The 20,950-nt window shown below is 35.9% G+C and overlaps 1 protein-coding gene across 1 annotated transcript; it reads right to left on the bottom strand.

Annotated features, from left to right (window-relative positions):
* Positions 1-16,129: 16,129 nt before the first annotated feature.
* On the bottom strand, positions 16,130-18,526 carry LOC149376119 (uncharacterized). The gene has a single exon (XM_089593572.1). It carries the CDS (start codon positions 18,524-18,526, stop codon positions 16,130-16,132), a length of 2,397 nt encoding a protein of 798 aa, XP_089449698.1.
* Between the last annotated feature and the right edge of the window lie 2,424 nt (positions 18,527-20,950).

The following is a 20,950-nucleotide window of genomic DNA, read 5'->3' as shown; positions in this document are numbered from 1 at the left end:
AACTGTTATTTTTTCGAAATCCATACTGTAATTTTCAAGTTATTGTAACCACAAGGTATAAATTGAGAATGTAAATACAAGCCAAACGCTATAATACATGTACAAAGACAAATATTATTGTATAATTGGATTTGTTTTACTTTGCTGGTAATAATCATGTTTTCTATTATTGTAATAAAGGTAAGTTTTATTGTGGCTTCGGTTTTGTTTCGACGAATCGGAAAAAAGTGTCGACAACATAATATATAAATTTAAAAGACACATACATTAAAAATTTAAAAAAAAATAAACAAATAAATGAAAGAGAATGATACATCCCATTAAAAAAAAAAAAAAAAATGCTGGTAGTTGGAATCGAAACCAAGATCACAAAACAATTTATTTTTCGGCTTAACCATCTTAGCTATCTAACCTTTGGACATTTTTGATCAAGAAGTCATAAATGTTCATGGATAACCTCCAGAGCTTGTCCTATTACTATTACAGCAATTACAATGATCAAAATAATAAACTTGAGAATACAGCTCAACTGACATCCTCAAAAAATAATTTAAGCTAAATATTTTTTCAAAACATTAGTGGATTTTCCAAGTAAGTATTGAAAGTACGGAATCTAATAAAAAAGAAATGTCTTAAAGTCCAAAGATAGTGTATATAATTTTGAGCATTCAACTTATACAATTTAATGAAATGAGATTCATATAGATGTTTGGTTATTGTATATAAGTAGAGAGAAAGACTCGTGTCGTCGCTTGTGTTGTCTGTGCTCTCAGCTACATAGCATATAGCATACAGACTATATTAGTAATTTCCACTTCTCTTATCCTCGTAGTCACAAATATTCAGTATAACCCCCTTCCACGGATCTCCAAAATGTGCGCCTACGTGCTCATTTCCACGCGAATCCGAAAAAAGTGTCGACAACATAATATATAAATTTAAAAGACACATACATTAAAAATTAAAAAAAAAATAAAAAAATAAATGAAACAGAATGATATATCCCATTGAAAAAAAAAACTCCTCTACTCGTAGGCGCACGCTGTTCGATACGAGTCTCGCACTCTGGAAAAATATGCGCCTTGATTCGACGGCTGGCCGCGGCGGGTCACCCCGATCAGTGGAAAAAAGTTGTCTCACGCCGTAGCATTGGCGTTACCAATCTCTCTACTCATTTCTGTCCGCAAGCTGAGGTACCTCCTGATATAGAGATATTCCTTCTCCATAAGCTTCCCTCAACATCCTCCATTGGCCGTCACTCTCTATTTTCTTCTTCTTCTTTTCTTCTTCCACTTTTTCGTCTTCCTGCAGTAGGAGTCGTAGGAATGCTTTATCATCCTCATTCATTATAATTTTATGCTCCCAAGGCAGTGTATCTGTATAGAGTTGAGCAGCAGATGGCCCTTATCATCTTTTGGACTCAGCTATTTTTTTCTGTTTTTCAGTGTTAATGTCATGGTGCTTGGAATGAATGAGATTTTGCACGCATGTCATTTTAGATTTGTTAAATGAACAATCTTTATAGTCTTCAAATCTACTTTTTGTCTTGACAACAGATGTTTTTACGCCTTTTGCTTTTTTAATTAATTTATCGTCTTGCACATGAATACAATACATTTTACTATGAAGACTAATAAATTCGAGAATAATTTTTGTTTCTTCGAGGTAAATTAAAACGATTATCATCTGTATAATCTGATGTATTGAACTCATCGATAACTTCACCCATTACTATAAATGTCTTTATCTTGAATTTCATAAATCAAACTATCAGTGTCTGTGTATAATAACTTGCATATACCTGTAAAACGCTGCTTTATTTATGAATAATGTAAGTCATATATTAGTGTTTTCGATATATCGGGTACACTAAGCCCAAGGTAGATTAACCAGTTAAGCGCTGGGTATCTGTATGCGTGGCACACGCCGACAATAGGCATGTAGCTTCCTCTTTCTCACTGTCTCGCTAACGCTCATATGCTTATGTGTATCCCCTTCGTGTTCATAGGTGCCTTGAACGACAAGTTGGAGAATACAAAGGAAATGAATCCGATTAAGAAAGAAATCCTCCAGGTAATAGGAGAGGACTCTCGCACTTTCAAATCGCTGACAATTAACCTTCACCCATCTATGGTAGATAGATGGCAGTTTTGGTACAAAAACGGATTGGAAAAGAAAGAGAAGGAAGATCTGCTCAGCAAATATGCCCCGCTAGAAGGATTACACACCCCCGAAATTAACACCGTAAGTTAATAAAAAAAAAAAAAAATTTTTAACAAATCATTAAGACGGCTAACATCATAGTTAAATGACGAGCCTATATACACATATTGCAGGAGATTGCCTCAAAGTTCCAACACAATGCAAACATTAGGGATGCAGCGATGGCGAAAAGACAACAAGCAGCAGGTGGAGCATTGAGCACAGTGGGGACGGTGCTCACTAGCCTCATGACAGATGAAGAAGGCATTGATAGGTTAGACTGCATTGAGAAGCTGAATGATTCAGGAAAACTTTTATCCGACATGATGGCTAGCCAAAACAAATTATGCAAGGCATTTATATTTACGGGCTTAGACAAGGAAGCGAGAAACCTGTTAGTAAATACAAAATCAGAAAAGTGGTTGTTTGGAGAAAAGCTAGGCGATAAAGTCCTAGAAGCTCAGAAATTTGAAAGAATCGCTAAAGCGCTGACTAAAGCAACAGCTAAACAGAATCGTTTTCCCTCCACCCAGCGTTTTCCGGGAAACGTGAACAGCCTGCAAGGAAAAGCACCTCCCCCCTCCTGATCTGAAATCACAGTAAAAGTAAGTAAAACAGCGGGAAGGTGGCAACATTTTGTGGAAAAGTGGAAGGAAATCACGGCTGATGCGGTTATACTAGATTATATCTCGGGCCTTCAGTTAAAATTCAAGAGCCCCGTTTTTCAGTCAGTGGTCCCGGCAGCCTCGCTCCCAGATAAGGGAACTCAACAATTAAATTTAGAAATAGATAAATTGCTAGCGAAAGGGGCTATTAAACGAACAGAGGAATCAGGGGATCCTCATTCAATCAGGCAATTCATTTCCACATTCTTTCTACGACCCAAACCCGACGGCTCATTCCGGTTTATCCTAAACCTTAAGAAATTGAATAAATTTATGAAAGCTCCGCACTTTAAACTAGAAGACTACAGAACAGCAACTGGTTTATTGTCTAGGGATACATTTATGTGTAAGATAGATTTAGAGAACGCCTACTTTGCAGTCCCAATACACAAGAACAGCCGTAAGTTCTTGAGATTCACGTAGAAAAATGGAATTTACCAATTAAAGTGTTTGCCCTTTGGCCTGAGCATAGCTCCATACGTATTCACCAAGTTAATGAAACCAATAGTGGCCCACTTGAAAAAGAGGGGATTCATGTCAGTAGTATACCTAGACGAGTTTTTAATCGTTAGCAGAGACAGGGATCATTGCTTAGTCAACGCATCCAAAACAGTATTCCTACTACAATCACTAGGGTTCCTAATTAACTGGCGCAAGAGCCATCTAAGTCCCTCGCGCGTTTGCTCCTTCTTGGGATTCACTATAGACTCAATAAACTATCTACTGGAGTTGCCTCCAGACAAGAAAACAAAGCTGAGAAAACTAGTAGGGGAGTTTTTAAGAAAAATGTCGTGAAAAATTAAAGAGTTCGCGGAACTTATAAGAAAACTTGTGGCAGCGACCCCAGCAGTAGAATATGGGGCTGTTCGTATAAGAACCCTGGAACGGGAAAAAACATTAGCATTGCAAAGGAACGGTTTTTATTTTAGGAGCGAAATGATTACCCCGGACGCAGCAAAAGACGAAAACAAAAAACAAAATCAAATCGTTTGACTTCACAGCAGTGATATTCACCGACGCACCATCAACAGGCTGGGAGGCCACAAACGAATCTTATAGTATTCATGGATATTGGGGCACTAAATAACTGTCTTACCACATCAACTACAAAGAGCTCCTAGCAGTTAAACTAGCTCTTCAAGCACTGGCAGGAGAGATGTCGAATTGCCAAATACTACTTAGGGTGGATAACACTACAGCTATCTCATAAATCAGCAAGATGGGGGGCGTACGTTACCAGAAATACAATTCTTTAGCAAGAGAGATCTGGGACTGGGCCGAAACAAGAAGGATCTTCCTTTTCGCGTCGTATATAGCATTAGCAGACAATGTAAAGGCGGATAGGTTATCAAGATTAACTAATGAAGACGTGGAATGGGAACTCACTGATACTTTTTTCAAACAAATAACTAGGTCCTTCATAGGAACCCCAAACATTGATTTATTTGCCACAAGAAAAAACACGAAATCAAAAAAATTCGTATCATGGTTTCCAGACCCAGGGGCTGATCAAATAGAGGCCTTCACTATAAATTGGTCAGAATGGAACTTTTACGCCTTCCTCCCATTTAGATTATTGCTAAGAGTTCTATTTAAAATTAGACACGACAAGGCTACAGGGATAGTCGTAGTCCCTTATTGGCCAAATCCGCCATGGTTTCCTCTCTACCTAGACATGACAATTAGCAGAAAAATAATACTTGGTCCGAATATTATTAATAATAAATAATATTCTGTACTGAATAATCTAAAGTGTCCAAATTTATATTGGCAAATGGTTTTTTAATAAAATGTTTGGTGGAATGTACCTATTAAGAAATATCGTATTAGTTATTGTTAATCAAGTGAATAACTTTCATTTGTCTATCACATTCAAAAATAAAGCAAATAAAGTGAAAAAAATGACATTACAGTACCTGCTATTTTGTCTTTTTTTTACGAAGTTGTGATAATTTTTCACGCCATTTGAGATACCTTTAGTTGTGGTAGGTTCAATGTCCTCAGAACTAATTTGACTTAGACTAAGTACGTGACATCTTGGGACATGTTCACGTACACTTGGTATGTTATCGTTTGACAGAATTTCACTCAGGCTACGTGTATGAGGTTCATTAGTTCTCAATTCAAAATTAATACGATTCACAATGTGTTAATACTATTAATTATAGCTTCTCATTGAATTACCAACTTACATATTCGCTGCTTCATTTTCAATAGCATAACTATCATTCATGCAATTTGACTCATGCAGATTTTGATTATCTTTACTAGTTTTTGCATCAACAGTACCTCCAATAAAAATACATAATTTAGTTACAGGAATTTTACTAAAAATTATTAATAACATAGTTGTAAAAATCTTACTCTGTGTTACAAGTATCAACGAAAAATATTGCAGGAATGGAACCTTCACTGTTAAAAATAATCAGCTGATTTTTCAGCTGATAAATCAGCTAATTTCTAATGCCAAATCGTCAGCTGATTTTTTGACCATGCGAAAAAATACAAGTCCCATCAGTGCGAAAAAATACAAGTCCCGAGGGAAAATTTTTTTTTGGTTATCATCAAAACTATGCATTCGGGGACTTTTATAGTAGAATGAGACAGATTACGATTGTGAGTTTAAAAAAATTTTTGATAGCCAAAATTACAAGTTCCGTGCGCTAAAAAGGTATAAGTCCCGGCAGTGTGACAAAATACAAGTCCCGAGGGAAATTTTTTTTCTTTTGCCATCATCCAAACAAAGCGTTTTGGGACATTTAGAGTAAAATGAGATGGGTGAAAATTAAGAGGTTTAAAAATTTTTTACCTGTCACATTCTATTGTAAATGTTCCAAAATACAGACTTTAGATGTTCCTAAATGTATTCTTTTTTTCTTTGGAACTTGTATTTTTTGGCACTGAAGAGACTTAAACTTTTTTTAGCGCACGAAACTTGTAATATTTGCTATCGCAAATTTTCCAAACCTCTCAATTTTCACCAATTGTATTTGACTTTAAATGCCCCAAAACGCATTGTTTTAATGGATAAAAAAAAAATGTTTTCGTTGGACTTGTATTTTATCACACTGATGGGACTTAAGGTAGTTGTATCCCACGATATTGTCAATGCAGCAGATTCTATAGTTTGGTATGTCATATCCCTCTCACACTTGTGCTAAAACATAACCTTTAGCAGCTTTTTCTGCACCTATTAATTTATTTTTTATCTCACAGACACCCACACCCTCGAGATGTTTCATAAAATTAAATAAGATTATTAGCCATTTTTGAAATACACAAAAAAAAATCGTCAAAAGTTTACCATTATTTCGTGGGATATACGCAATTGAAGCTCAGAAAAATACATTTCTCCGTAAGGATCCATGTTAAAGTATGAAAACAGTGAATATCAGAATTTTGCTTTCTAGGAACCCTAGCCTTACAAAAATTTAACCGAGTTCTTCATAGGCAATAATTTAGCTGTGTGGTAAGTTTCATAAAGATCTCATCATTGTTTTTGTTTGGGATATAACTACCTTAAACTTTTCCAGCGCACGGAACTTGTTATATTACCAAAAATTTTTCAAACCTCTTAATTTTTATCTATCTCATTATACTGTAAATGTCCCAGAACGTATAGTTTCGATAATGGCAAAAAAAAAATTTCACCTGCACTTGTTTTTTTTCGCAATGATGGAAGTTAATTTTTTTTCAGCCCACGGAACTTGTAATTTTTGCCATCGAAAACTTTCCAAACCTCTCAATTTTCACCTCTCTTATTATGCTGTAAATATCCCAAAACGTAGTATTTAGATGATGGCAAAAGAAAAATTTGTTTTGTCGGAACTTGTATTTCGTCGCACTGACGGGACTTATACTTTTTCAACGTACGGAAATTGTAATTTTGGCTATCGAAAAATTTTAAATACTGATTCAGCGCATGGAACTTGTAATTTTGGCTATCAAAAAATTTTTAAAATTCACAAGTGTTACCTATCTCATTTTACTGTATAAGTCCCAGAATACATAGTTTTAATGACGGCCAAAAAAAAATTTTCCTCGGGACAGTACGGGACGTAGGGGTATTTTTTCACACTGATGGGACTTGTATTTTTTCCCACAGTCAAAAAATCAGCTGACGATTTGGCATCAGAAATCAGCTGACAAATCAACTGATTTTTTTTAGCAGTGTTTTTTCAACATTCGTTTTGTGTATTAGTCAGAATATTGAAAACAGTCAGCAGAAAAGTGCAAGCCACAAATATATAAACTTTTTATGGGAGTCCACGTCTTAAAATTATTTGTGATAACATCACACCATTTCTTGTAAAAAAAAATTGATCTGATGAAAATCTGCACAAAATAATAATGTATTTAAATTGAAAAGAAATAAAACATTATCATAACCTACAATTATCACTTTTTTTCAAAGTATATTCGGAAACTTACTTATGAAATGATAAATTCTGACAGTTGGGATCATCTAACCTTAAGCGGCAATTTGGTATACAATAAATTTTTTACATATTAGTCAATTAATTTGTCATTGAAAAATTAATGTTTATTTACAGCATTTACACAGCAAAGAGTATATAGCTCAGTGTCAGAGATAAGTAGGGAGATTGCCAGTGCCTATGTTAAAGAGTGTGCCGATGTTTCTCGGCGCTGATTTGAGCGCCAATCCATCGTGGCCAGCAGAAAAACCATGCACACGTTTTCTATTGGCTGGCGGCTTGTAGGCTTGGCTCGCGGGAAGAGGTAAGGGGAGATGAGTGAGGGAGACATGAGAATCCAAATGTGTGCATCAGTGATGGAGAGAGGAGAAGCTAAACCTATATGTGTATGCATACAACGGGCTGTATATCTATAGCTATAGTTGTACACTGCTCATACGGAAAAGAGCTGCGCGTATTACTTTTCTCGCTTTTTCTCCCTGAAAGAAAGATAAGCTTTTTAAATGCAGTTGATCATTCGTTCAACTATAATAAACAAAAACATAATTGTCAGGTTATTAGCAATTTTTTTTTTCATTTTTCAAAAAATGACAAGCTCAACGCAATTAAAATATTATTTTGCTTTATTAATAAACGAGCGCCTTCATCCCAATAATTCAGTGCGCTCAATTGTTCTTCACTTTTATTATAAGTGAAATTGTTGAATAATAAATGAAGGCGTTCACCACGACACAGTACGCTCCAAAATTTTTTTGTACTAAGTAATATTATTTATTAATGTACTGAACGCCTTCACCCCAACGCCCCATTGCGCTGATATCTTTATTATTTAATTTATTGATTCTTTTTCACCATTAATACATAACTTAACGGTAGTAATGCGATAAAGCTTAAACTAAATCTTAAGCTTTGAAGCTTTATGATAAACATATGTAACTTTTAGTCTTTCCCTGCCATATGCTTTGATAGCTCAGATGGCTGGAGCCTGAATGGATACTTTATTTTTGAGGCTCCGGGTTCTAATCTCACTCAGAGCTACTTTTTTATTTTTTTTTCTTATTATTACAAAATTACTTTAAATGTCTTAGACTGTTTTTTATGATTACTTACGTTTTTTGTTGAACCAGTGACCAAAAAGTTTTTTTTTTTTGTTTCAATATTGTTATACGCTCCAAGAAAATTTTTTTTCCATTTACGACACTTTTTAAATATAGTGCTAGTCAACACTTTTTAAATTCTGTATATAATTTAAGTTTCTAGAAAATAAATTAGCATTATCAGTTATTCCTTGCCAATTTTAAAAAAGCATACAAGACATTTTATATCTGGTCGGTGCGCGCCGTGATGCGCGCATAATCATACAGTACCCCCATGTCACCCATCCATATGTGTATATATATATATATATATATATATATATATATATATATATATATTGTTCAATTTGTGATACCATATATCATACTGTTCTCTTTCGTTAAGATTAGGTAAACGGTCGAATATAATATTGTTAGAAAGAAAATAAATTTACGTATTTACTCTGTTGCGCAAAAAATGAGATCTTTGATACCAAAATCCCATTTAAAATACATGTAATTACCGACACTAGTGCCAAATGCATCACTTTGGCAGTTATATCGGTGGATAAATGTATTGTAAACGAGATTTTGGTATCGAAGTTCCAATTTTGGCCGTTTGCGCACGGAGCGAATAGAATAAATCCTTAAAGGTACAAAGAGAATATATTTACAGTTTTTCGAAACTTAAGACATTACTGAGTTATTTTTCTACTCGCACCCTAAGTGCAATAAAAACTTTAATTTTCTTACGATGCATATACCTTCTAAAGTCTAAAGTAAAAGTCTTGCTCGCCAATTTGACATGGGGAATTCATCATATATTAAAATTACACGTAAGGCGCACCTGCAACGCACACCAAATCTTTTACTGCTCCTGTAGGTTGGTATTGATCAGAGGAAAAACAACACAAATGGCAAAGAGGAAAAATTTTATCCCAAAAAGGCTTATAAAACAGTCTTGGTTAATTTATAATTTTTCAAAATAAAACAGAAGAATTCAAGCTCACTGAATAACGACTTACCCTAACTTAGTCATCAAAATTGTGAAAAATGAGATAGAAGACCAGCGTTATTCTGTACAACATAACAAAATTGACATTAAATTTAGTACAAAATCTGTTTTTCTTTATGAACAACCATCCTGAACCGATGCCAAGCAAGTACAATGATATTTAGTTTAGATTTTTCTTAAGGGAATATTAAATATATAATTAAGTAACAAATAGAAACTTCTTATGTATTGAGCATAGAATCGGACATACATTATAGTAAAATTACAGTATTTAGCCTGGTTCCGTAATTTTCAATGTAGCGGATTGTACTTTTGTGTGTAACATGGACTAGTTGACGAACATCGTATCACCAAATAAAATCACAAAAAATATTGTCTTAGAACTTTGATCTCGTTGTACATTTAATGAAGGGGGCTACGTGACCTGCTTTATCCACTCACAGATAATGTCACAACGATGTAAGTGTTACAAGAATATGTAAAAATTGATTGAAATGTAAGTATGCGATACGGAAAAAATTATAACTGAGAAATTATAACAAAAAAAAAAAGTTGATATTTTATATGTTAAAAAAAAAAAATTTTGACGTAGCCGTTAACAGTATAAAAGTTTTCTCAAACAAAAGTGTTGACTAGTTGGGAAATAATTTAACTATTGTTATTAATAAAGAAATCATCTAGTTTAAAAGCACTATTGAGATCTGACAATTAAGAAAACGCTAAAAAACAACTAAATGCCTGAAAAGCCGCAGCATGCAAGATTGGCAGCCTGCTGTGGAAAGTAAAAGTGCTTACACTGCTGAAAAAAATCAGCTGATTACTTGTGCCAATCTGTCAGCAAATTTTCCAAAATTCGTTTTTCGTTTATTCCAAAACTTATACACTGCAAGAAGATCGCATCACAAATAATGATGAATCCTTTCATTCACATTTCAACGCGGAGTTTTACACATAAATCCAAAACGTGGTTGTGATTGTTGACGCTCTCAAAGCTATATAAAATATACGTCACTATGCGTAGTGAATAAGAAAACGCCAAAGAGTCTTAAGAGAGAGAGAGAGAGAAGAAATTTTCAGAAAGAATTTATTGTTATCACAAACAAGTTGAACGTATCGCTTTCAGTCCCCTCATTAGGTATTAATAGTCAGGAACCGTTTTATTTCACTTTCTAATGACTCCAGATTTTGAGAAATCCGAGAATGACTGTATTATTAATATGCAATTTATGAGGTTTTAATATTTCGAATTTTAAAATTTATATCTATTCAGTAAAGTCACAGTAATTAGAAACTTTGCACTACATTTTATTTTTTTTCAAATTATCTCTTTCTTTCAAGTATATTTTAAAGCTCTGTTTTCTTTTCAACATAAAAGGTAATTTTAAAGATTCATTCTTTTAAATAAAGTAATTTATCTTTACTTTTTTTATGATGGTGGTTTTAGATTAATTTTTTTAGCAAGAGAGAACACAAATTTATTTTTCGAAAAGAGTAGAATTATTAATTTCCTACTTTCAAAAGAGCAAAAAACGCCAAAGTTACACTTTTCCGAAGAACACCAAAATTAATCTGTTCGTAAGGAGGGACTTAAAATCTCTTCTTTCAGAAACAATACTTGCCGTGATTAACACTTACAAAAAGTAATAGGAGTTGTCGTCGCAAAAGCGCCATCGCCACTGTGTCAGAAGGGCAGAAAGAATTTGGACGGAAAGGTAGCTTTGGATTGATGGTGCTTATGCAGCGAACACTTTTTTTTCTACCAAGAGCTCACTGAACAAAGTCCAAGTGTCTCTAAGAACGCCTAAAGATCAAAAAAATATCATTTTTGTATTACAAGATCTTATTCCCATCAGTATTTGAAAAATTGTGTAGGTGGTAGGAGCAATTGAAACTAACGTATTTACAAGTTCGTCATCATAGCATATATACATAATAGTAAATGTAAAAAATTGGTTAGGATTTTGCACGTATGTAATCTTCAGTATTCATGAAAATCAATGTATTCTTTATTTGGAAGAATGAAAATTGTAACGCTAGAACCAAAGTTACACGAAGTAAAATATCTATGAAAAGCATACAATTTTTCGATAACTGTATAATGAAACATTAAGCTAAGAATTTTTTTTAGAGTTTTTTCAATAATGTTTCAGATTTTTTAGAAATAATCAACTTATATTGTACCTAACAAAGGCAACTTTTTTTACGAGCTCAATAGATTTTCCTATCCCCTTGCACGCTTCACTTGAGCGCCAACCCTTAGGTGCCAATAAAAATATCCCAATTGCAGTGTGGGTAGTTGGTAGGAGCTGTAGAGGTGGGGGAGGGTCTTTAAAAAAGTGGGGGTAGGTGCGAGTGGTGGGGTCTAGACAAAAAATGTAATGGGTCGAAATAACGGAAAAGAAGATTTAGTTTTACATTATGTTTTTTTTGGAAAGTGGGAGATGTGGATGGTTGTGTGGAATGCCCCACACAAACAACTATATAATGTTGAAATATACATGTTATTTACAGCTTTACAGTAATAAAAAGTTAGATGCACAGCTATGCGAGTTTGTTTTCAATAGAAGATGCGAATTAGGTGTACTTACCAACATCAGAAAGATTGTTTTTATAAAAAGTATCGATAATATTGGAATTGTTTTGCTAATTTTAAAGTTATTTTAAGGTTAATGTAATGACCTTAACATAGTAACATGAAAAAGGCAAATTTAGGCATTTAAGAGCACGTTTTGGTGTAAATGTCTATTGAAAGATGAAAAATGTGAGAAAGTGGCTAAGCAGCTTGCTTTTTCTGTGCTGATAATTGAAACAAAGCGATTAATTATTACAAATTCTACATCAACACGAATTGTTACATTTTCGAAGTACAGTCATATCAACAGGTATAACCGTACGTGCTAGTCAAAGATTAAAAAAAAAAAAAACTCCTGTTTGATCCTTGAAATTGGATTCGGCAGCAAACATATCAAGTTTAAATTTTCTTTGAAAAAATGAATCCTTTCTTCTATCGAATTTCATAAATTGGCCATGTTCCGATTTTATTTTTGTTTCAGTTTCGTGAGTAACTTTCTTGATTCGTCTAAGAAAGTAACGCATACGATCGAAATCTTATAAACGAAATCGATGCAGTCTGATGGTAACGTATTTGTATACAAATGGTATACCATTACTCATACAGTAATCAGCATGTGTACCAAGAAAAACTTTAAGCCTCAGCACGGGTTAGTCATTAACATTTGGGAGGGCCTATTTAATAGCTTTCTAATAGATTTTTAACTCATTGATAAGAAAGAAGGGCGTGAGGCTTCTCAGTCAGTAAGTACCTCAAAAGGGATACAAAGCCTTAACCTTGGTTCAAAAGTCCAGTGTGTAAGTTGGATTCAGACTGAAACCTTTTACAAGATCCTATAATCGTGTGTGTAAGATCTTGTAATACAAAAATGATATTTTTTCTATCTTTAGGCGTTCTTAGAGACACTTGGACTTGGTTCAGTGAGCCCTTGGTAGAAAAAAAAGTGTTCGCTGCATAAGCACCATCAATCCGAGGCTACCTTTCCGTCCGAATTCTTTCTGCCCTTCTGACACAGTGGCGATGGCGCTTTTGCGACGACAACTTCTATTACTTTTTGTAAGTGTTAATCACGGCAAGTATTGTTTCTGAAAGAAGAGATTTTTAGTCCCTCCTTATGAACAGATTAATTTTGGTGCTCTTTGGAAAAGTGTAACTTTGGCGTTTTTTGCTCTTTTGAAAGTAGGAAATTAATAATTCTACTCTTTAGGAAAAATAAATTTGTGTTCTCTCTTGCTAAAAAAATTTATCAAAAAACACCATCATAAAAAAAGTAAAGATAAATTACTTTATTCAAAAGAATGAATCTTTAAAACTACCTTTTCTGTTGAAAAGAAAACAGAGCTTTAAAATATACTTAAAAGAAAGAGATAATTTGGAAAAAACTAACCTGTAGTGCAAAGTTTCTAATTACTGTGAATTTACAGAATAAATATAAATTTTAAAATTCGAAATATTAAAACCTCGTAAATTGCATATTAATAATACAGTCATTCTCGGATTTCTCAAAATCTGGAGTCATTAGAAAGTGAAGTAGATCGGTTCCTGACTATTAATACCAAATGAGGGGACTGAAAGCGATACGTTCAACTTGTTTGTGATAACAATAAATTCTTTATGAAAATTTCTTTCTCTCTCTTGGGACATTTCGGCGTTTTCTTATTTATTACGCATAGTGACGTATATTTTATATAGCTTTGGAAGCGTCAACGATCACAACCACGTTTTGGATTTATGTGTAAAACTCTGGGTTGAAATGTGAATGAAAGGATTCATAATTATTTGTGATGCGATTTTCTTGCAGTGTATAAGTTTTGGAATGAACGAAAAACGAATTTTGGAAAATTTGCTGACAGATTGGAACAAGTGATCAGCTGATTTTCTTCAGCAGTGTAAGAACTTTTACTTTCCACAGCAGGCTGCGAATCTTGCATGCTGCGGCTTTTCGTGCATTTGGTTGTTTTTGAGCGTTTTCTCAATTGTCAGATCTCAATAGTGCTTTTAAACTAGATGATTTTTTTTATTAATAACAATAGTTGAATTATTTTCTAACTAGTCAACACTTTTGTTTAAGAAAACTTTTATACTGTTAACGGCTACATCAAACTTTTTTTTTTTTAACATATAAAATATCAACTTATTTTTTTTCGTTATAATTTCTCAGTTATAATTTTTTCCGTATCACATACTTACATTACAATCAATTTTTACATATTCTTGTAACACTTACATCGATGTGACATTATCTGTGAGCGGATGAAGCAGGTCACGTAGCCTCCTTTATTAAATGTACACCGAGATCAAAGTTCTAAGACAATATTTTTTGTGATTTTATTTGGCTATAAGATGTTCGTCAACTAGTCCATGTTACACACAAAAACATAATCCGCTACATTGAAAATCACGGAACCAGGCTAAATACTTTTATTTTACTATAATGTATGTCCGATTCTATGCTCAATACATAAGAAGTTTCTATTTGTTACTTAATTATATATTTAATATTCCATTAAGAAAAATCTAAACTAAATATCATTGTACTTGCTTGGCATTGGTTCAGGATGGTTGTTCATAAAGAAAAACAGATTTTGTACTAAATTTAATGTCAATTTTGTTATGTTGTACAGAATAACGCTGGTCTTCTATCTCATTTTTCACAATTTTGATGACTAAGTTAGGGTGAGTCGTTATTTAGTGAGCTTGAATTCTTCTGTTTTATTTTGAAAAATCATAAAGTAACCAAGACTGCTTTATAAGCCTTTTTGGGATAAAATTTTTCCTCTTTGCCATTTGTGTTATTTTTCCTCTGATCAATACCAACCTACAGGAGCAGTAAAAGATTTGGTGTGCGTTGCAGGTGCGCCTTACGTGTAATTTTAATATATGATGAATTCCCCATGTCAAATTGGCGAGCAAGACTTCTACTTTAGACTTTAGAAGGTATATGCATCGTAAAAAAATGAAAGTTTTTATTTGCACATAGGGTGCGAGTAGCAAAATAACTCAGTAATGGCTTAAGTTTCGAAAAACTGTAAATATATTCTCTTTCTACCTATAAGGATTTATTCTATTCGCCCCGTGCGCAAACGGCCAAAATTGGAACTTCGATACCAAAATCTCGTTTACAATACATCTATTCACCGATAGAACTGCCAAAGTGATGCATTTGGCGCTAGTGTCGGTAATTACATGTATTTTAAATGGGATTTTGGTATCGAAGATCTGATTTTTAGCGTATATGCAACAGAGTAAATACGTAAATTTATTTTCTTTCTAACAATATTATATTCGACCGTTTACCTAATCTTAACGAAAGAGAACAGTATGATATATGGTATCACAAATTGAACAATATAAATATATATATATATATATATATATATATATATATATATATATATATATATATATATAGGTGAAAAGACGGCAAAATCAGCAAATAATTCTCTTCTCCATTAAATATCTCAGTAAAATACACCATAAGCCCCGACTTTTTAAGTACGAGGAGAAAGTTCGTGATCTTAGATATAGATCTGTCATTTTTATTTTACTGTCATAAGCGTTTTTGTGGTTATATTTATCTGGTTTGTAAGTATAATTTTCGTAGAGCTTTGACGCCAAATTTTCCACGCTAAGCGGGTCTGAAATTTTAAGTGTGGGTACATTGGAACTTCTATAAAAACCTTTCAACATTTCATCCAGTTCGTAAGACATTCAGGTTTACTGGCGAACCACCTTAATTCATCATTTTCTACAAGCGCAAAATATTTAAAAAAGCAATGAAAAAAGCCTACCTGTATGAGTAGAATCGAGAGACAGAGAGAGAGAGAGAGTAGAGTAGAGTAGAGTAGAGTAGAGTTTATTAGGCTAAGGACCAGCGGTCCAAAGTAGCCTTGCAGTGTATACATAGCTGTTTCAGACAGCTTACAGAGGTTTAATAAGGAGCGAGTCCTTTTACATTGTGTACGCAAGTAATGTCACATACAGATGAGTAAATTGTTAGTTAGACAATAAATAATAATAATAATAATAATAATAGTACTTAATATTAAGATAAATATAATGCAAACTATACGTGGTAGATGCTGAATTAATACTGAATATTAAAATTTGAGCTAGGCTTATAAATAATTGATGTGGATAAATTAAAACTAAAAGAAAGACAGTTAAGAATTCAAGCGGCTGTCATGTTCTTTAATGACTTTTAAGAGTCGGCTTTTGGTCCAGGTGAGCGGTGGGCGGCGTAGAGAAGGAGGCAGAGCGTTCCATTCTCTAGCAGCTCCAATGGTAAAAGAGTAGTTGTAGATATCTAAATTGACTGGTGACACTTGCAGCTCCAGTGAATCGGTGTTGCGAAGGGCAATGGCGTCGGATGATCTAGTCTTGAATTCGAAGAGTTCGGCAAGATATGAAGGGGACCCAGTTTTGAGTACATTCTCAAGGAGGCCAAGCATAATGTATAGCCTTCTACTAGAGAAGGAGACGATGCCATATTTTTTATAGACAGAAGTAATGTGTTCAGACTTGCGTAGGTTGTCCACAAAACGGAGTGCTGCATTTATACATCTGGTCATTTTTGTTTCCATCTCGGCAGAGAGCCCATATAGTACAGATGCACAAAAATCCAAGTGTGGGAATATCAGCGAGCGAACGAGAAGTAGCTTAGTGTCATTGGGTAGACTACAGCTTAAACGCTTAAGTCTAGCCAACGTTGAGTAACAGCTTCTAGCAACTAATGCACAGTGAGATCGCCACGTAAGCGAGCTGTCAAGAGTGACGCCGAGCAGTTTCACAGTGTCACTAGGCTCGATGATCGTACCATTGAGTACCAAGTCAGGTAGTGTACCAGCCTTTTGCAGTCGATTGCTTATGCCTCTGGTACCAAACCAGATTGCATGAGTTTTGCGCTCGTTGACGATGAGTCCATTGAGCTTGGCCCAGTTAGAGATGCAACTGAGAATGCTGTTGGCGCGCAGTACAATATTCTTCGCTTCACTGGCGTTACCGTGAATGTAGAAACAAAAATCGTCGGCGTATACGTGATGGTTGCAATCACTACATACTTGTGGAAGATCATTGATAAACAATGAAAAGAGTTTGGGGCCAAGTAAGCTGCCTTGCGGAACGCTTGAGTTCCTGAAAAGAGTTTGGGACAATTCACCATCAGGTGCACGTACTGTTTGCGATCTATTAGTCAGGTAAGATCTGATCCATGCAGCAGCCGTGTCAGAGAAGCCAATGGCAATGAGTTTGCTTATGAGTAAGTCGATGTTGACGAGATCGAAGGCTCTGGTTTGATCAATTGCCACGAGGAGTGTTACCTTCTTTTCGTTCATAGCTTTTCTGATATCATCAACGATCCGGATCATAGCAGTATGACAACTGTGTAGTTTCCTGTAGCCTGATTGGAAGCGGTCGAGGATGCTCTTGCTTTCTATGTACTGCATAATCTGGTTGAGAGCCACAGACTCAAGTATCTTACCGGCGGTGCATAGTATGCTAATAGGCCGAAAGTCGCGTGCGGCAGTGGCGTTTTTCATTTTAGCAATGGGCACAATAATGGCATGTTTCCATAAGCTAGGAAAAACCCCCGATTGAAATGATGAGTCAAATACATTAACTAGAATGAGAAGGATCATTGGAAGGCAGAGTTTCAAAAAATTTAGATTTAAACCATCTGAGCCATTTGCATTTGAATGTGCAGAATTAATGGCTTTCACTACTTCTGAAGGCTCAACATGTCTAAAGTGAAAGCGATCATCAGGGGCGATCCTTGGTATTAGTGGCAGAGGGATGGGCGTAGGGTCCTCAGGTTCGATAAAATGCTTGTTAAGCTGAGTTGGCGAGACCGGAAGCTGACAAGGATGGTCATTCCTACCAACGATGCCCAACGATCTGACAGTTCTCCAGGTTTCGGCTGAGGATTTACACTTGAGAAACTTGCGACGGTGGTAATCCTGAGTAGCGTATTTGATGGCAACTTTGACTCTATTACGTAACTGTTTATACGTGGTGTGATACACCTCAGTTCTGTGGCGTTTGAAGTCGCGCCACGCTAAATTTCTCTCTCTGATGAGTCCTCGAATTTCAGGAGTAAGCCAAGGAGCTGGTTTTTTACTTTTTATATTGATTGTGCGGAAGGGCGCATGGCGATCGAGTACATGAGTCAGAGTTTGTGTGAGGATATGTACTTTATCATCTACATTGGGTGCATCGTGTAAATTCATCCAGTCTATAGTACGTAGATCTTCTGTAACGGCATCTGCGTGGAGGTCACGATACGTACGGCATCGTAGAGTTTTTGTAAGTACTGGAGGAGGAGGGATCCTCAAGTTGACTATGGTAACGTCATGTCTGCTGGTGGTCCATGGTGGTAAAAATTGTTCATGGCTCGTGACAAGATGTTTCTCACTCAGGCAGATGTAGTCAATCGTGGAGTCAGAAGTAGTGCAGTGGTGAGTAGGGCCGAACGGGATTCTTTCTAAGCCCAATGACAAAAGAGATTGCTTGAGAATATTAAGGTTGGTTGTGTTGGAGTTCCATTCTATGTTGAAATCGCCCATGAGTACTAATTGATCGTAGGCACAGTTACAATTAACGATGGCAGACTCTACATCAGTCCAAAAGCCAGCTTTAGGAGGACTATAGACAGCTGCACATAATATGGTGTATCCATTGCTTTTAATTTCAGCCAATAAGTATTCGGGGCGCTTGACGTATACTTGTGAAGTGTCAGATATTCCTACAGTCCTGGTCCTGAATGATTCATGGACGTATAAGGCTACGCCTCCACAGCCCTTACTGATACGATCATGTCGCAGTAAGTTGTATCCTGGTATGGACACTAGTTGACTAGGTATGCTAGGCTTTAGGAATGACTCGCTGATGGCGAAGATGTTAACGTTACGTTCAATTATGAGTGACTGTATATCGTTAAAGTGGCCAGGTAGCGACTGAACATTAGCATGTGCTAGAGTGAGACAGTATGGGTTTGTAGGAACGATGTTATTCATCGTAATCAATCGAGCTTAATTTGCGTTCTATGCTGGCACGAAGTGCAGGACACTTGGCTTTATCGAAGGCACAGTGCGAGTGATTAGGAGCTTTGGAGTTTTTGCAGTTGACGCAGCAAACAGCAGATTTTGTTGTGCAATCTTTAGAAGAGTGCAGACCAGCGCAGAAACCACAAATTGATGTGCTGTTACAGTTAGATGCGATGTGTCCAAGCTTGTGACACTTAAAGCACTGAAGTACAGAGATATGATCGTTGAATCTACACTGCACCCAGCCGAGGTTTATTCTTTCCCTGGAAAATAACTTCTTTCGACACTCAGGAGATATCTCAACGACGCAAGACCTATGCTTTTTATTGTGCGCCGGATATAAGTAGACAATTTTAATGTCGTCAGGCTTGGAATCACTTAAGTTTTGTGCAATCAGGTATTTAAGTATCTCGTCTTGAGTATATTCAACTGGTATGCCGTTGATGAGGATACGAGGCCGAAGTTTTTTCTGAGGTTTCACCTTAAGTCCCAGATCATTCAGTGCTGGGCTATCTACGAGTCCCTGCAGCGTCTCACCCTCAATTACAACAGATTTTTCAGCAGCTAGGAAAACACGCCCTACTTGCAGTCCAAGATCAGCAGCGCAGATAGTTTTTAGTGCGTTTTTTGTATTTTGCGCAGTGGGAAATTCACTCAGACGGTCAACAACTGGGCCGACCACAACTCGTGATGCTCTTTTTATAGGAATAGGTTTGCCGTGATTCAGGAGAATACGGCTGTCGGCTCCACGGCCTACCACATTGGCGTAGGTTTTAGCTTTTTGATTGATCGCAGACGGTGCAGATGAGCACGTACTTAGTTGCTGGCAAGCTAGTTTGATTTCAGTTAGGCATGCGCTTGTAGCTGAAGCTGAAGCTAATTGTGCACTGTAAGCACACACTACTTTGGTAAACGCGTCACTGAATCCATTAATAGCAGCTCGAAGTTCTTTTTTGCGGGTAGTGTCTTTTTCATTGGCTAGCCATGACATTAATGTATTACGGTGCTCATTTATTTTAGCATGGAGAGCTTCAACGTCGATAGCAGCAGTCATAGTTCACTCGTCAGTTTATACATGATGCATAATGCCAATTGTAGGAAGCGAAGTCGAATCAGTTGAAACCGTTGAATCTACTCTCACCTTGTTTTGAGGTTAGGCCTAGTATTTGTGTCCAGGGCAAAGGGTAGCTGCGATACTCCTCTGAGATAACAGTACCTCTAGGAGTTGCAGTGAGTGCGCTTGCAACCAACCTGGAATCAAAACGCCCGAGGGCACAGGAGAGCAGAAACAGTAATCGCTTTATAGAGGTATAGCAGAATCAGTCATCACGCTACTTACGAGAGAGAGAGAGAGAGAGAGAGAAAGAGTGAGCGCAACAGCAGACGATCAATGGCTCTCTCTCTATCTCACTTTTTTTTACAGGTACTGACAAAATGCCTTACTATTATTATTACTATTTTTTTTTTCAACAGTTTGCGCTTGTCGAAGCAAACTTTAAAGTACTAATGAATAGACAATTTTTTGCCCTATACAGCATGATATGTAATGGTGGCATTTCCCGAGAACCGCGTGTAGAGCGATTTTTTCTGACGCGAACCCCGTTGGAATTAATTTTTTAGGGCAACTAACTTTTAAATGGGAGCCGATTGAAAACACGTTCCAAACTACCCCTAAATGGGGTTGGAAAGCTATAGCGCGCCCGCATGAACTCGCGACGTTGCCACATTGTTATTGGAGCTTAGTCGGTAAGCAGTGAGAACTATATCCATGTGCGCACGCAAGAGCGTCAGCTACTGCTGGTAACTTGAAAGTTTGATGTAAAAATTTTTACCTTAAGGTAAATATTGTCTGCTCCTTATGTTGTCAGTTGTTTATCCATCACGCGCTTACTGTCTTTCTCACTCTCATGTTGGACAAAAACATCTTTAAATTTTTATACTTAA

Source organism: Copidosoma floridanum, unplaced genomic scaffold (assembly GCF_036245765.1).
Source record: "Copidosoma floridanum isolate Cflo_tuat_1 unplaced genomic scaffold, Cflo_Japanese_pri ptg000001l, whole genome shotgun sequence".
NCBI classification, from domain to species: domain Eukaryota; kingdom Metazoa; phylum Arthropoda; class Insecta; order Hymenoptera; family Encyrtidae; genus Copidosoma; species Copidosoma floridanum.
The sequence above is the reverse complement of the archived record's forward strand: the minus strand, read 5'-3'. Positions and strand labels throughout refer to the sequence as shown.

Excerpts from the sequence above, each read along its gene's own strand:
- LOC149376119 (XM_089593572.1), bottom strand. The coding sequence starts at position 18,526 with ATGGGCGATTTCAACATAGAATGGAACTCCAACACAACCAACCTTAAT.